Here is an 18,323-nt window from a genome sequence, read left to right on the forward strand (position 1 = left end):
TTCTCGACTGTATGTAATGAAACCTAAGATGACCTGGGGTACTAATGTAAGAAATAACACGTAAAAAAACAAAAAACTGCATAGTTTCCTAGGAACGCGAAGCGAGGCGGCCATCTCTGTCGGCGCCGGAAGTACATAGGTTTTGATTGCTTCACAGTTTACTACTCTGCGATGTTTGCATTTCCAGCTAGCGAACATAAAAGTATGTTTATTCTTTTTTACCTTTCAAGAATTGACATTGCCAACAAACGGAAATGTGTTCAGAAGAAATACATATACACAATGTGAAAGAAAACAGCTCCTCCCTTAACAGAGATCAATAATCTTGAAAACTAAAGCAGATAGCTTGCTACAGCCCACCGCCTATTAGACTGCCTGAATGAGAAAGACTATGCACTATAGAGAATGCACTATGTCCCTATTCATTTAACTATGGGTCAGATGAACTCTAAATAATTGTTTGCAAAATGTTCCTCTCTCTGAACTTAATGACAGAATTGAAAGTCTTCAATTCTTCTCACTATTCGTCTCTATCCATAGCATTTATAGATACTGTGACGATTATCATTTTGGTTGGAAGTTGACCTGTCCATTTATATTATTGTTAAATCAGCATAAGAATAATAAAATAGGAAGACTGTAGCTGTTCTGTGAAAGAACGGACAAAAGATGGTAGCTGGCTCCGCTGGTGCAGAAAAAGCCGAAGAGGGGAAAAGAGGCATATAAGTTACTTCCAAAGGCAACATACTGTTCTGATTAACTCCCGTCAGAATAGTGATGGTGGCTGCTAGCCCCATGAGGTAATCTTTCGGGTTTGAGCAAGTGTACTCCAGTCTTGGATTGAGAATCTAACGAAAAACTGAGAGAGGGAGGGATAGAGAAAAGATGACTGGTATTTATCAGAACACGAATGTGCAGGATCTGTCATTAAATGGACTCTAAAGCCTCCTAAATCCCTGTTCCACCACTGGGCCAATAACAACAAATGGATCCACCCTGGTTGTGTACGGGTTTGGCTGAGTGGAGGGTGGTGATGTTTGAGGAAGGGCAGGAGGAGGGGGGAACGAACGCCTTTTCATCAATCTGTTTGCGGTTTCTGTTGCACGTTATAAAAACTGAACGGCGGGCAAGGGCAAATTACGGGCCAAACTGTTTGCAATCAAGGCAGTGGCTCGTTAAAGGCATCTTTAAACATATATATATATTTCAAAAAAAATAACAGATTCCCATTTGGTGAAACAGCGGCGCCCCGAATGCTTCCAGGTACATGTGTCATTGTGTCCAATGTTGGCTGCAGAGTTTGATGAGAGGTTGATTTAGGATGAAAGCTTAGCAAAACCAGAACTCCATTGTGATGCCATTGTAACTGTCAAACTGATGCGCAATGCCATCTAAAAATGTGTTCAGACATTCAATTATCTGGAGAGGTTCACCAACTGTGGGAAAGTTTGGATTCTGAAGTGGGGTCTCAGATAAGTCTCATACTTTCTGCATTACTACAGGAAAAGAATGCTGGAAAAAAGACAACCTTCTCAGCATTGTTTTGCTTGTCTTTCAGCAAAACAGGGTTTCCAAACCTCAACCATTTCAGTGGGTTTGTCTTACTAATGCCCTCGTAAGCGAATACTTCATCCCGTCTTTTGATTGTAGACTACTGAGAAAAATATGCAACAAGGGCCAACATACTGAAATTGTTTTTGTAGCATCTCACCTCATATTCATTATGGTTGGCAGCCTTTAATCCTCAATATGCAGCAGAAGCCATACATTAACCCTTACAACAAAGCCAAAGTAGTGAAAAGCTTTACGTCACTGTTTGTATCAATGACTTCCATAGGCTTCCTCTCTCACACTTTCAAGCTCAGTTAAAAAAGAAAATCCAATTATTTTTGTGCGTATATGAGCTACAGCTTCCCATAAAAATATGTATGTTAGCTTCTCTGGCTCAGAGAATGCATTGCTATTATAAAATGTAAACTCCTTTCCTCGTTGAAACAAATGAAGAAAGTGTTCGACCACAGAGCTGCTGCACTAGGCGTACTCTACTCGTCTCATTGGTTGCCAGGAGCAGGGTCTTGTATATCATGACCTAATGTTCATCTGGCAAAATGGAAGAGAAACCCTCAGTAAGTTACTCTCAACAAATCTATTAGGTCCCACTAGTCAACAGCCAGTACTGTTGTCTCTGATTGAGAAACAAGATCAACCTTTGTGGATTGAAGGACCCCCAAAATAGCAATCTATTGTGAGGGCTCTGTTACTGTTAATGTTACTGGAGAAAGCTTCAGCACAAAGAACTTAACATGGTCTTTACTTGACCATATTTACAGGTTGAAATGGGTTGTATGTATGCAATCTGTTTCTTTGTCAAAATATTTCTGCCTTGAGGGCCGTTCAAAATGTTCAGGGTTAAGCTTACAGGTCTGCAAGGAAAAACACATAAAAGCTGAACATATGCTAGTTTATTTGTTGCTCAAGCTGTTGGAAGGAGGATTATTTTCCCCATGAATTTGAGCAAAAGTTAAACAATAGTCCGTTCTTTGCCAACAATAATTATGGTATACAGTTAACACCAAGAAACTTATTTGATGGGGAATAAGTGTGCTTGATGCAGAGTTGAATGCAGTGTACTTGGACAGTAATGTTTTATATGTTTTCCAACTTAGAAACACAGCCATACATCCGTTTTATAGCACACACCTCAATGAGTACCAGATTAATTGAAACAGTGGTGGGAGAGATAGTGAGTCAGTTTAAATGCACATGAATCATTCGATATTATACCGATTATGGCAATAGTCCTGTAAACACTACTCTGATTTACTTAATCGGTGAGGTCAAAATCAAAGTAAGAATAACAGCTGGTTTTCTGAGCAATCTTTTGAATTATTAAGCAATGTAAATGGCTTCATCGGAATTCCAGCGGTGCATTTGATCTGTGCATGTGCCAGCACCGGTAGTGTAAGCCTTCTTCTTATGTGTGAGCGAAGTGAGTTTTCAAACATTTTAAGTATGCATCTTAGAAATAGTTTTCGCATACAAACCTTATATGTCCAAACTCAGCTTCGCAAAAAAAAAAACGTAAGTAGAATGTTTATTTTAATTGCCGATTTTCATCAGCCGGATTTCAGATGTATCCATATAAACAGGATTATTAGTGAATTGGTTGTTCTTGCAAAGCATGTAAACATTTTAAACAAATTTATCATAAATCTGACTATCCATGTAATCTTACGCAGTGTTGTGGAAGTCACAACCCCCGAGGGGGAGGATAATCATTCAACTGGAGCACAAGTGGATACAGTCCTGATCTACAACACACCTCATTGTCTCATCCTACAGAGGATACATTTTCTTGGAGGACAGTTACATCCGTATAACCTTAATCTTTCTTGTTTGAATATAAATAAATATAAATTGCGTCAGCTAGCTACCTAGTTTTGCTTATGGGTTTCGACATTAGCACAACCTAATTTGGGATTGAGATAATTCAGGCCTAAAAGGCAATTTAGCCATAGACGGGCACTTTCTGGGACCCACTCCATCAGTCTGCCAGCATTCAAATAGCCATGCTGTACACTGCAACTTACCCAATCAAGGGCCAAAACTCTGAACATCTGTGGTCACGGTGGGTAAAAACCGTCTGTAATGTTTCATCCACCAGACTAGCATAAGGTCAGAATCTGTGAGGACAATTATTGGAAACCATCCATTTCCTCCTAAATCTCTATGACAAGTATTCTGGTGTAAATTCCACCTTTAAGTGTATATAAACATTTCAATGGAAAATTGTCACATCAACCCCGTGGCAATGCTAAGGGGGTATTTCTGATTCCCGCTTTCAGGTACATCGCATGCGGTCGTTTATCATTATCACAGTTGAGAACATTCCTTTGTGATTTTTCTTTGGAAATTACACAATTCCCAAGCTGAATAGAAACACTTAAATTAATAAGGGATAATTTCAACAACGGTGTCTCCAGATGTACCTAAACCCCACCAACTTAAACTCCACAGTTGCTACAGACTCCAGGTGCACTTCGGAGGTCGTCCTGAGAGCACACTTCACTGAACTCATGCTTAACTACCGAAAGCTCAAGTGCTGACAGAAAGTTTGCAGGGTGTTAAAGATACAATATGAATAAAACAACTTCTTATTCAACACCACACTTTAAAGGCCAAGTGGTCATTAATTACCAGAAGGAAACCTTATTTTCAAAGTAAAAAATAAATGAACCACAGCCAAATAAAGCAAAAATGAACAAGCTCACTAATGTAGCCATAGATATCAGTGGTGATGTATTGGCTGCGAGGGGAATGCTAATTTCAGATGCTGACATTTACCCCTCTCAAATATTTAAGAAATTATTTGACTGGGAAAGTGGTGTCTTCCAACTGTCCTCCTGACAGTGATAAGCTTGACACCAAACACCAGAAACATTTGAACTGACTTGTGACAACCTAATGTGTTAGCTAGATGAAACCTGTCAACAGGGCTGTATTGTACTCATCTTCCTCAGTCAGATGGAGTATGGGCCGGATGGCTCGTTGAACAAAGTAGAAATAACTTCACACAATTTGGTAGAGGGTTTATTCATTGAATTTATTAAGATGCTACATAGTCCAACAAGGTTGGTTTTTATACACCATAGACTACTTGACTAGGAATATGCATTTTTCTTAGATATTTATATACATACAAAACAGTTGCCTGACTGTTTACATCGATCACGGTGATGGTCAGATACTCCAGGACAGGTTAATTGTAGTGTTTCCACAACTCCTGGGATGGTAGCCTGGCTAACGCGTGACTCACGTGACTACACAGCGAGCTGTGACTCACGGTCAGGAAGACTTAGCTCAGGCCTGTTCTGCCCTCTCCCTAAGCAGCAAGTTATCCTTCACTCCGCTCACACGTAGATAGATACAGTAGGTTACACGCTCTCGCTTTCCTCAACTCTATACCTCCACCTGCAAGTTATCCATTCTTTAATCCATAATAGGCAACAGTGAGATGAAATAAATTGAGTATATGACATGAATCCTGTTAAGGACAAAACGTTTAAATAGTAAAGAATGGTCCGTTCAGGATATAGCTTTTGTGTGCTTTCATTTTTTGTGTGAGTTAAATGCAGTGAGTTGGCTAACTAACAAAACAGTTACATTGATAGATACTGGGAAAAAGCATTCTTGAGAATATAGTGCATTCAAATTAACATGACTTCAGTGCAGTGATGGGTATAACAGTTCAATGAGAAACAAATAAACAAGCATCAAAACCTATTGATGATGACTGTAGTGGGGCTGATGAAGACAATGACCATATAGTTGGAGAAGTGTTCTTTAAGAGTTAAGTAGACTGTCACAGCACAGTGAACAGACAGCATAAACCATTCAAATGATGACTCACATACATTTGCCTGACAAGATCAACAAATGTATGGACTTGGAGAAGGAAAAAACCCGACAAAACAAAAAAGCAGAAACAGACCAATATCCCTGACATACGACTCACAAGCCTAAATCTGACAGCAGTATTGCACATTACTTTTGGTTTAGACCTCACCAAAACTAATTCACTTCTACATGCACCTTTTCTCCCATTTCGTCACTTCCTTCCTGCCATAGAATAACTTACCAATAGTGGTCACAAGGCAAAAGGCTTACATCCAGTAACCCAGTCCCAACCAACCCGGAGTTCATTTAGCTGATTATTTTTTAAATAATGCCTCAATCCCTACAAAAAACAACAACTTTCAAATCATAAAAACGCTACAAAAAAACAATAATAATAATAATAATCTGAAGATTGAGTTGTGCAAACCTACAGCTGAAAAGAAACATCACAATGATAAAAGCAATTAAATTAAATAAAAAATGTCCCAAAAAAGTAATAATCTTTTATGGACGCATGCAATCAAGAATCTACTGCCAACTTGGGTATTTGCAATCAAAGGGGAGGGGTAATGTTCTCACTTGGACAAACATAAGGGGGAGGCGGGGGGGTTGCTGTATCGATTAAGGGTATTCCCCAATCGCCGGTCTATGCAAAGCCTGATTGGAGGAGTCAGTTTGGTTGACAATAGCCCTGTGCGTATTGGTTTACAAGGATCCCCATTAGCTTTTGCCAAAGCAGCAGCTATTCCTCTTTGCCAGAAGCCGAATGCATACTCAGTGTAAAGAATCGATAATAACCCTCTAGTAAAGTGATGCAAGGTGCGCAGCACTCTTTTTGGCTCACCTCCTGTAGAAAATGATTGACAGAGATGCTTCAGAAATAGGTGGGGTTACCTACTTTCTGAAGCATCTCTGTCAATCATTTTCTACAGGAGGTGAGCCAAAAAGAGTGCTGCGCACCTTGCATCACTTTACTAGAGGGTTACTATCGATTCTTTACACTGAGTATGCCTCTGGCCTCTGGGAAAAATAAACAATATGTGAAAAGGACATTCACACAACGCAAACTGACTCAACTGCACCCACCGGTGTTTAGAAAATCCTTTGCTTTAAATTACTATCAATAGCTAGGTTTCCATCCAATTGGCGACAGATAATCATGCGAATATTCTAAAGTCGGCATAAAAAAAATTTATGCACATTTTCTCACCAGAGATGTTTCCATCAAATTGACGGATAAAAGGCTGTGCTGATGACATAGGGCACATAAAAATAACTTTTGCAGTTAAATTCCCCATGTACCGAATATACTGTACATATATATATTTTTTAATAGGTTTCCATCGCATTTTCAAATCTACTGATGGTTTTGTCACAAAAACTGTTGCGTTACATAGCCTAGCGAATGTGCCCACTCTGGTCTTGGCACGTGCAGTCTAGCCAAAATCTTGCAGATACAGTGTGGGTAAAGCTTATTACTACATGATGAGATTATTATGGACAAAAGAGCAAGATTATTTTTGTCATACGGCAGCCAAGCATCGATGATCATGTCACCAGAATAAGACCCCCTCTATTTATTGGAAAGGAGCATCAAGCTCATCACCGTGCACTTTCACCACCATGTGAAGTTCATCATAACTTATTTAATCTGTAGCCTAATAAACTGAATGCTTTCCCGAGTCATAGTCGGAGGACCACATACTAGATCATCGAGTGACTCCCATGTTTACTTCGAAATGATGGTTATTATATCAATATTTGTGCATAAAGGCATCTCCACCACCTTTTCACTGACACAAAAAGATCCCACCTTGTCTAGTGTATTTTGGTTTGTCGACATTCGGAAAGTTTCCATCCGGCTTGTCGTGACACTTATCCAACGTACTTTACTCGCATAAAAAAAGTTGGATGGAAACCTGGTTAATGATCTGCATTTTTCTTCCTCCTACTCGTCATCTTGTATCAGTGGTGCAAGTATTTGGGAGGAAGGCCAGAATGATTATGCTTTTTTAACTCTCTCGTTGGTTTGTTCATAACATGATGGATTTTTTTTTGTCTCCTTTTTTTATTAGTACATAAATGAACGATTTCAAAACTTCCCCATTGATATGGCATTTCTGAATACCAAAAATCCCAAATCCGTCGTTTGTTTCAATCCCCCGAAAGCATGCGGTTGGCCGTCTCTCGCTTGCCACTCGCTCTTACAAGACCAACTTGCCGATGATGACTCCGACCACGAAGAAGAGCACGATGAGGGCCACCATGCGCAGGCTCAGCCCCTCTTCTTTCACCATGGAGTGGGAGGAGTGCTGGGAGGACATCATGCTGCTCTTCCTCATCCGCAGGCCATCGTCTTCCTGGAAAGGGGGGGGCAGAGAGAGAGGAAAAGAGCGAGAGGGGGACAGATATGGGGAGGTGGGGGTAGAGGTAGATATGGAGAAAGAGAAAAAAATATAGAAAGAGAGAAAGAGGGGGGGAATGACCATCAGTATTATCCTCATCCTAAATCGTCACCAAAGCCCCTTTGGACTCCGCGAAGCGCCAGCTTTTAACACACTGCATTTCCCAACAGCGGGTGGGGGTCTCTGTTAGTTTAATCTGGGCCCCGGGACGGGAGCTGCCAAGAGCCATTCCGCCTCTGGCACTACTTAAAAGGGGAGGTGGCGGGCGCCGGGAAGTGGGCTGCTTCTGAGTCAGACTCGTCGCCTTTCCTCTTTAAAGAGGCAATCTGGGATTGATTCATACATTTTTTACTCTTAAATTATTGATACATAGCCATTGATTGAGTCATTGCATCCATATCCCGGTCAGTGAATTTGATAGGGGTTACTTATCCAGCCACATCCCAAATGGCAACCTTTTCCCTACAAAAGGGGGCATTTGAGACACAGAATAACTTACCCTGATCTGTTTATTCTCTTCCCGTAGCCGCTGTGCCTCCATCTGCAACCTCTTACACTCCTCCATGATCTTCTTCACCTCGCCATCGTCCAGGGTGGAGCTCATGGACTTCATGGACAGTGTGGATGACTCCGACTTGAGCAGATTGGATGACATCATCTTGTTGGCGTCCAAGTCATGATGCTGTGGGTGGAGGGGTAGGAGGGTTTAAGTTTATTTGAACATCTCGGTACATATGCAGAAACATACTTAAAATGTGATGTCATACAATTGGGAAACTGCATTTGGTAACTTCTTCAGCTGCAGGCCCGGCTGGTAGTGATTGCAGTCATGACGTACAAATGCACAGGGAGGCAGGTGCACACACGCGCACATAGAGGGAGCACCCACACACACAATCCCCAAATCCACCCGGGGAGCTTCCAAAAAGAGATACATGGCTGGGAGCAGCAACGTTGTGCCACATAGTTTGGAGTGAAAATGGTAACCAGCTTTTGTATCTCGCTGTTCGTAATTCACACAAAAAAACAACAGCCCAAGCACATTTTCCCCTTCATTTTGTTTACGGGGATTATATTTTCTGCTCATCCCGGGAGGAAATGATCTCCTAAGAGCCGAGTATGGTTTGCAGAGTAATCAGAACAATAATAAACCTTGTGTGACAAGTGAGTGGCCCAGGGAACTATGGCTATGGCTGGGGCTTGGCAAGGGGAGCTCTGCCTCTTCTCCACGGCACATTGTCCCGATGACAGGCTGACAGGGATTTTCTCCACTAGACCTAATTACCTGTTGTACAGGCGTGTAATGGCTGAGATGGAGAGAAAAATAAGTGTGTGTGAGAGGCGGAAGAGGAAAGAGATGATGACAGAAGGAGATGAGAACAGAGAGGAGCACTGAAAGAGGGAAGGAGAAAAGACAGCGAAGAAATAAAGAGAAAGACCGAGGGAGGGAGATAGGAAGACAAAGAGAGACAAGTACATATAGAAACACTGCAAGAGAGAAGAAGACGGAGAGGGCGAGGTGAGAGAGGCTATGGGACCCACCGTTTTCTCGTTCTCCGCTGGAAGCTCAAAGACACACCTCAGCTTGGAGTCCATCAGCTCATCTGGCTTTGCCTCCTTCCACTGCAGACAGACATGGTGGAGAGAGACAGAGAGAAAATGGGGGTTAGAGTAGGGAGAGGTACAGCTGGGCCTGAGGTAGTGCCTGAAAAAGCATCTCCCCATCTGCACCAACTGCCATATCCACAGGCCACAAAGAAGAGAAACATGGAGGGAGAGAGAGACCACAGCCAAGACTTGTCAGCAATGGCAAGGGAAACCACACTGGACAGTGGGTTACCGGCAGTGAGATTTGTTTCCCATTGTCCTCCTCCACTTGTGTGAAGTGTTTATCTAACCTTTCTGTTCTGTCACAATCAAGAGGGCTTGACAAAAGCGTTGGCTTGATTTCAGGCTCGGCGGTGTCTAGTTTCTCACCATTCCTGTGTGTGTTTCTTAATCACAATATGAAACCAAATTCTCAAGAGTCCTGTCACTGCAGAGAAAGCCCACAAGAGATTGATTAGGCCTACTACTGCATGCAAACAAGACTGAAAGACAGACAGATATTGTGTGAGAGAGAACAAGACCACACACAAAGCGGTGACAGTGGATATTGCATGCATTGTTTGTATGGTTTGTTGCTAGGTCTGGCCAAATGAAACTAGTTCAGACAGGACAAATCGTTCAGTAAGGGAGAGGAATGGTAAATAAAAAAAAATCTCACTTAAAAGGAATGTTTCCAGGCTGTGGGCCTAGGGTCACTGATCCGCTATCAATTCTTTGTCCTTATCTTCCTCAGGGTGTGACCTTAGAACCCAGATATCAGCCTAGGCCCTATGGGATGTGTGTGTTTGTGTGTGTGTGTGTGTGTCAGGTATGCACAATATATCAGTCATATTGGTATCAGCAGATAATTGTCAGGTATGCACAATATATTCGTTATATCGGTAGAAAATGATCAGGTATGGATGATATATCAGCCATAAGAGCATATGTGGTCAGGTAAATATCTGTTATTATTATCAGCCCAGATTTTCATATTGGTGCATCTCTTCTCTAGTATGTGTGTGTGTGCGTGTGTGAGGACGGGTGATGGGACACACTCACCACACCCTCCATGTCCGTCATTTCGGGGGGAGCCAACATGGACTGCACCATGAACTTGTGTTTGCTTTTCTCGTTGGGATCGTAGTCGAAAGGCTGCAGCATCACTGGAATACAGGGCACAGCAGAAAGAAACAAATACATTAACACAATTGTGTTCATTAGGGACCAAATGGAAGAAAACAGACAAAAAGGGAGGGACTGCCTGGACCTATCCATTAAACACATATTTTGTTTAGAATTTGAAAACTTTTTCCTATGGTGTGCCCTAATGAACACAACCTTCTGTAGGTCTATGAGAATTCGTGCAACAGAACGCCACTTTAGCTGAGTAGTGCGCATGTATGGAGCGATTTCAGTGCCAACAGAAATATTGTATTAGGATATTGAATTTGTAATGCACAAATTGAATTCATAAATGTTGCATTCAGTTTTAAAATTCAATTGACTATTTAAATTCCAAATTTATATATTCAGTTTCAATATTCTATTGTCTGTGTATCAAGTTTACAAACGATCATTTTAAAACACTGACAGTCGGTGCCGTTTAAGATGAGGGATTTTTTTTCTTATTTCTAATACAGCAAATTGGATGACTATCATTCATATTCAATCCACCCAGCTCAATGTAACGTTGATAGGTTACATGATACTTGACTCTAATTTGCCCTATACACATCATTAGGTTGCTACAATCTAGCCTACAAATGAAAGTTCATAACAAACAGCTCGAGAGACAAAAATTGGAGTAATCAAGGTGACAATGACACATTCAATACTGCCTTGCACACTATTGCCTGCATCTAGCTGATCTGGGGTGTAATCATTAGTCCAAACAGTTGCAAAAACTAAAACAAGTTTTTATTTAATTTTTGAAAGTTTCTATTCAACAAATTCAGATAGGTTCCTCACCGTTTGCTTACATTGACGAAACGTTTTGCAACAGAATCGGGGGAATGAATACACTCGCACACAGTTCACATTCATAAGAGCCACATACAACAGCATCATCACTTTTGCTCTTTGTATAATTCCTTACCGCATCTACACGATCTCCTCCTCTCACTTTTTCCCTTCACTTGTGGACTTCAGTGCACGACACAACAGCTGTCTGTGACCAGGAACAAAAACCTCTCCAAGCCAAACTTTCATTCCATAACTGCTACACAGCCTACATTATTTTCACCAGGGTTTTTTGTTCCGTTATACTGTTCCAACCAGCAAAATAAAGTTCTGAACCGGTTTGAACCCCCCAAAAATAATGATTTATATCGTTCCTTTGCGTTCCTTTTTAAAACTCTTAAATATACCGTATATATTTTTTATTTAGCTCGACATTAAATTACTTCACCAATCAGTGCAGATTGAGCAGCTTGCTAAGGAGCAGACAAGCTTTTAACATACATAGGGCAACAAAAAAAATGTGGTCAGCCAGCAATTGTTCTCCCACTTAAGGCCTGTAATTTTCATCATAGGTACACTTCAACTATGACAGACAAAATGAGAGAAAAAAAATCCAGAAAATCACATTGTAGGATTTTTAATGAATTTATTTACAGATTCCAAGAACACAGGATGAGATGTTACTATCCTTTGTGCAAGCACTTCCAAGAGTTAATGAACAGTGAGCCTGGTGAAATTTGGGGAGCGCATCGTCAGTAGTGTACCTTTGGTTCCTAGGGTGTTTCGGCCTTTCACACTATACACCCTCCCCAAAGGCGGCCAGCGACAGGGTGATCAATCCTACGCTTGCGTCCCATTCCCAATTAGTCATAGGATTTGCCTTGTTGATGATAGCCAACATCCCATGGGACTATGCATGGCAGGGGCGTCCTCCTCCCTGAGTCAAGCATTGTTGACCGCATACCTCCTGGTCCTCTCACTTCGGGGCCCAGCTGGGGTCTTTCCTCTTCATCCAGAGCCACTGACTGCTGCCTTCTGCCGCCTCCGATACAGCTTTGATTGCCGAACGCTGGCTCTGGCCCTTAATTCCAAGGTCTCTAAGCAGTCTGGTTGTAGATGTTGCCACAAAACCTCTGCAGCCCACCTCCACTGGTCGGACTTCTGTGTTCCAGCCATGATGCCGTGCTTCGGCAGCTAGATCGGCATAGCGCAGATGCTTTCGCTCATAAGCCTCATCTACTGAGTCCTCCCAGGGTACTGTGAGCTCAATGATGAAGACCTTCTTGAGCGAACGGGACCAGAGCACCATGTCAGGTCTTAGGGTGGTGGTTGTGATCTCCGGAGGAAACACAAGTTGCCGGCCAATGTCAGCTAGCATTTTCCAGTCGCGGGCCAAGCGCAGCTGGTCTCGCTCTAATGGTGTCGAGCTGCGCTTCGGTGGTTTAGCCCCTTCGCGGACAAAGTTTGTCCGTAAGGGGTGTGATGCTGCTGGAGGTGGTAGGGAGTTGGTGGCAGCTCGCTTGTCCTCCAGGGCGGACGCAAGGTTTTTAAGGACTTGGTTGTGACGCCAAGTGTAGCGTCCTTGGGTGAGGCTTGTTTTACACCCCGTGAGAATGTGCCTGAGGTTGGCTGGCATGGAACAGAGGGCACAGTCCGGATCTTCACCATACCATTGGTGAAGATTAACTGGAGTTGGAAGGACGTCATATGTTGCTCTGATGGAAAAGCTCAACCGCCTCGCTTCCATGGCCCACAGATCCTTCCAGCTGATCTTCCTCTTCTCCACACTGTCCCATCGAGTCCACTGTCCCTGTTTGGAAAGAGACACTGCCTTGGCCCACCTTGCAGCCTCCTCCTGATGGCGTACTTTCTGCACTACCATCTTCCGCCGCTCTGGTGCAGTGGCCTTACTCCAAGCAGCACGGCTAGTTAGCCCAAGGCCCTCCTCTCCCTTTCTGAACATGACCCACAGCATGTCTGAGGGCTGCTGTTGCCTCCTGGACTGCTTTTCCTGGCCTCCATTTGCGCCCAGTTGCCAAGGTTGGCGCGTTGTTGCTCACCACTGGGTCTCGAGATTCATTCAGTGTCATCTGGAGCCTGGTTTTTGAACACTTGAATTCCTCTGTTAGACTGGTGAGGGGCAGCTTGAGGACACCATCTCCATAGAGGCCGATGGTGGTAAGGCATCGTGGAACTCCGAGCCACTTCTTTAAGTAGCCTGTGACTCCTCTTTCCATCTTCTCCACTGTTGAGATTGGAACCTCATACACTGCTAAGGGCCACAACACCCGGGGTAGGAGACCAAACTGCAGACACCAGGCCTTTAACTTTCCAGGTAGCTGGGTGTTGTCGATGGACTGTAGGCTACTACTGATGTCTTTGCGCAGCTGTTGCACCTGGTCTTTGTCCTTCAGGCTTGCATCATACCACCTTCCAAGGCTTTTTACCGGCTGCTCAGACACTGTTGGGATTTGGTAATCTCCGATGAAGAATTTCAGGTCAGAGAGTACTCCCTTCACAATCGAGATGCTGCGTGACTTGGATGGTTTAATCTTCATACGGGCCCAGCTGATGTTCTCCTCAAGTTTTCTGAGCAGTCTCCTGGTGCATGGGACAGTGGTGGTCAATGTTGTAATGTCGTCCATGTAGGCTCTGAGTGGAGGGAGGCGGAAACCAGAGTCGACTCGCTGTCCACCAGCAACCCATTTTGAGGATCTGATGATAAACTCCATTGCCATTATGAATGCCAACGGAGAAATGGTACATCCCGCCATTATACCTACATTCAGGCACTGCCATGAGGTGGTGAAGCAGAACTGCAGATCCTGGAAGTACGACTTCACCAGGGTTGTGATGGTGTCTGGTATGTGGAAAAATCTGAAGGCAGACCACAGGAGTTCATGGGGCACAGAGCCAAATGCATTGGCGAGGTCGAGAAAGACTACATGGAGGTCTCTTTTCTCCACCTTGGCCATTTGGATCTGGTGCCAGATCATGCTGGAATGTTCCAAGCAGCCAGAGAACCCTGATATTCCTGCCTTCTGTACAGATGTATCGACGTACGCATTCCTTTGCAGGTACTCGGCCATCCTCTGGGCAATGACCCTAAAGAAGATTTTACCCTCGACATTCAGTAAGGAGATTGGGCGGAATTGGCTGATGTCCACTGCATCCTTCTCCTTAGGGATCAGGACCCCGCCTGCCCTACGCCACACTTTGGGTATTATCTTATTTTTCCAAGCTGTTCTCATAAGCCTCCAGAGGAACCTCAGGACGTCTGGTGCGTTCTTATACACTTTGTACGGGACTCCATTTGGCCCCGGGGCTGATGCTGTTCTTGCCCCTCGAACTGTGTTTTCCACCTCTTTCCATGTCGGAGGGCTGGTCTCAATATGATGTTCCGGGGGTTCAATGGGTGGGATATCTGATGGGATGGCCAGATGTTCATGTCGCTTTGAGTCAAAGTTTGTTGTTCTCAGGTGCTCCTCTAGGTCTTTCTTTGTTGTTTTTAGAGCTCCACTTTTTTCCTTCGTGAAGAGACTTAAGGAACTTGAAGGGATCTTTATAGAATCGAGTTCTAGTTTGTTCTTTCTTCCTTCTGCGTTTCCGTAGGTTCTCTGCTCTACGGAGGGATGCCAACCGGGTTTTGATATCAGCCTGAAGTTCCTCTATGCCCTCCTTCTCCACTTCCGAGGACTTCTTCCACTGTTTCTTAAGCTGTCGCCTTTCTTGAATGAGGTGCTTGATTTCTTGTTGCCTCCTGGAAACTGGTGGGGTTGGAACCTTTCTCCAGCCTTTTGCCTCTTCCACTCCAAATCTTTCTGTCCCGTACTCATAGATAATGTCCCCCATCCTCTCCAACTTCTGAAATATAAGTATTATATTCAATAACAAAAATAAGTATTTGGTCAATAACAAAAGTTTCTCAATACTTTGTTATATACCCTTTGTTGGCAATGACAGAGGTCAAACTTTTTCTGTAAGTCTTCACAAGGTTTTCACACACTGTTGCTGGTATTTTGGCCCATTCCTCCATGCAGATCTCCTCTAGAGCAGTGATGTTTTGGGGCTGTTGCTGGGCAACACAGACTTTCAACTCCCTCCAAAGATTTTCTATGGGGTTGAAATCTCGAGACTGGCTAGGCCACTCCAGGACCTTGAAATGCTTCTTACGAAGCCACTCCTTCGTTGCCCGGGCGGTGTGTTTGGGATCATTGTCATGCTGAAAGACCCAGACACGTTTCATCTTCAATGCCCTTGCTGATGGAAGGAGGTTTTCACTCAAAATCTCACAATACATGGCCCCATTCATTCTTTCCTTTACACGGATCAGTCGTCCGTGTAATCAATACATGGTCCCTTTGTTTCCACCCCATGCTTCACAGTAGGTATGGTGTTATTTGGATGCAACTCAGCCTTCTTTGTCCTCCAAACACGACGAGTTGAGTTTTTACCAAAAAGTTATATTTTGGTTTTATCTGACCATATGACATTCTCCCAATCTTCTTCTGGATCATCCAAATGCTCTCTAGCAAACTTCAGATGGGCCTGGACATGTACTGGCTTAAGCAGGGGGACACGTCTGGCACTGCTGGATTTGAGTCCCTGGCGGCGTAGTGTGTTACTGATGGTAGGCTTTGTTACTTTGGTCCCAGCTCTCTGCAGGTCATTCACTAGGTCCCCCCGTGTGGTTCTGGGATTTTTGCTCACCGTTCTTGTGATCATTTTGACCCCACGGGGTGAGATCTTGCGTGGAGCCCCAGATCGAGGGAGATTATCAGTGGTCTTGTATGTCTTCCATTTCCTAATAATTGCTCCCACAGTTGATTTCTTCAAACCAAGCTGCTTACCTATTGCAGATTCAGTCTTCCCAGCCTGGTGCAGGTCTACAATTTTGTTTCTGGTGTCCTTTGACAGCTCTTTGGTCTTGGCCATAGTGGAGTTTGGAGTGTGACTGTTTGAGGTTGTGGACAGGTGTCTTTTATACTGATAACAAGTTCAAACAGGTGCTATTAATACAGGTAACGAGTGGAGGACAGAGGAGCCTCTTAAAGAAGAAGTTACAGGTCTGTGAGAGCCAGAAATCTTGCTTGTTTGTAGGTGATCAAATACTTATTTTCCACCATAATTTGCAAATAAATTCATTAAAAATCCTAGAATGTGATTTTCTGGATTTAGTTGAAGTGTATCTATGATGAAAATTACAGGCCTCTCATCTTTTTAAGTGGGAGAACTTGCACAATTGGTGGCTGACTAAATACTTTTTTACCCCACTGTACATTGGACAGACGAGTGTAGGGTGCGACTGAAATTTTGGGGCAAGAGCGAGAGAGGGTGGAGGAGGACACTTGGCTTGAAGTGCAGGGGATGTTGTTATGACAGCATCATCTGAATTAGGCCCACATAATTATACCTACAGAGGAGCGGAATACGTTTCTGAGTGACAGAGGGCCTTTGCATAGGCACTTTGTTGCATTTTCTTGTGGGACTGGAAAAAACAGTTGAAAAAAATATTATTATAATGGTTCTGATTCTGTTCCTTGAAAATGTTTGTTATCTTCCGTTTTTTGGTTCTGTTCCCTGAACCGGTTCCAACCCCTGGTTGTCACCATAGTAACATTATAGTCAACAAACTAGAACTAACGCATTAGTGCACCCACAAGCCAATCCATGTACAGCAAGCAGTTTAGCAGTTACACCGGCGGGTCCCGGTGGCAATAAATAAATAAAACTGAAAGCATTTGCCAGTTAGCTAACATAAATAGCATTCTTCTCTGTTTGAGTCAGGTTGTTGAATACTAAATGACCTGCATTAACTAAGTGAAAGGTAAAATATGAAGAAAAAAAATCTAACAAAATACAGTTAGCTCTCTCTCTGCTGCTTCTCTTTAATTAGTTAAACTGTTGTCTTTCTCTCTCCGAGTCAACTACTCACCACACTTTATGCAGTGCTAGCTAGCTGTAGCTTATGTTTTCAGTACTAGATTCATTCTCTGATCCTTTGATTGGAAGGACTAGATGTCAGTTCATACTGCAAGAGCTCTGATAGGGGGTGAGAACTGAGCCTCTTAGGTTTTGTATTGAAGTCAATGTACCCAAAGGAGGAGAGAAAATAGCTGTCCTACGGCTATACCATGGTGCTACCCGAGAGAGTGCTGTTGAGCTACTATAGACCATTGCAAAACAGTGTATTTTAGTCAGTTATTTGGTGACATGAATATACAGTTGAAGTCAGAAGTTTACATACACCTTTGCCAAATGCATTTAACCTGTTTTGGAGACTGTTTTTTGTTCGGAGTTTCGGATGACTGACGTGCCCAAAGTAAACTGCCTGTTACTCAGTCCCAGAAGCTAGGATATGCATATACTTGGTAGCATTGGATAGAAAACACTCTGAAAAAAATTGTCTGAGTATAACAGAACTAATATGACAGGCGAAAACCAAGGAAAATCCATCCAGAATTTTTTTAATTTATTGAGGTCACAGGCCATTTCAGTGCTAGCCTATGGGAAATACAAATAGATAGGACCAAGACTGCAGTTCCTATGGCTTCCACGAGATAGTCTTTAGAAAGGGTTTCAGGCTTGTTTTTTTGAAAAATGAGCAGCAAGTAGTTAGAAGAACTCCAAGGTGTCTCATTAGAAAAGTAGTCTTGTTGGCGCGTGAATGAGGTGCGTACTCTTCGTTATTTATCTTCCCTATTGAACATACTATTCTCCGTCTTAAATATTATTGTTTATTTAGATATTAGAGTACCTGTGGATTAATTAGAAACATCGTTTGACTTGTTTGGACGAACTTTACTGGTAACTTTTTGGATTTGTTTGTATGCATGTTGAATGAGTGGATTACTGAGATCATTGGAGCCAACGAAACAGACTTTATCGAACAAAACGACTATTCATTGTGTAGCTGGGACCCTTGGGAATGCAAACAGAGGAAGATCTTCAAAGGTAAGTGATTTATTTAAT

General features: G+C 43.0%; 1 protein-coding gene across 1 annotated transcript in view; it reads right to left on the reverse strand.

Annotated features, from left to right (window-relative positions):
* Positions 1 to 4,582: 4,582 nt before the first annotated feature.
* The window catches only part of LOC109891238 (vesicle-associated membrane protein-associated protein B), a 43,087-nt gene continuing 29,346 nt past the window's right edge, over positions 4,583 to 18,323 (reverse strand). The window contains exons 3-6 of the mRNA XM_020483628.2: positions 10,452 to 10,555; positions 9,345 to 9,425; positions 8,302 to 8,484; positions 4,583 to 7,757 (exon numbers count right to left, since the gene is read on the reverse strand). Of these exons, the coding sequence (XP_020339217.2) occupies positions 7,602 to 7,757; positions 8,302 to 8,484; positions 9,345 to 9,425; positions 10,452 to 10,555 (524 nt within the window). The 3' untranslated portion in view covers positions 4,583 to 7,601. The remainder of the gene's footprint in view (positions 7,758 to 8,301; positions 8,485 to 9,344; positions 9,426 to 10,451; positions 10,556 to 18,323) is intronic.

The sequence above is a fragment of the Oncorhynchus kisutch genome, linkage group LG1 (assembly GCF_002021735.2).
Source record: "Oncorhynchus kisutch isolate 150728-3 linkage group LG1, Okis_V2, whole genome shotgun sequence".
Taxonomy (NCBI): Eukaryota; Metazoa; Chordata; class Actinopteri; order Salmoniformes; family Salmonidae; genus Oncorhynchus; species Oncorhynchus kisutch.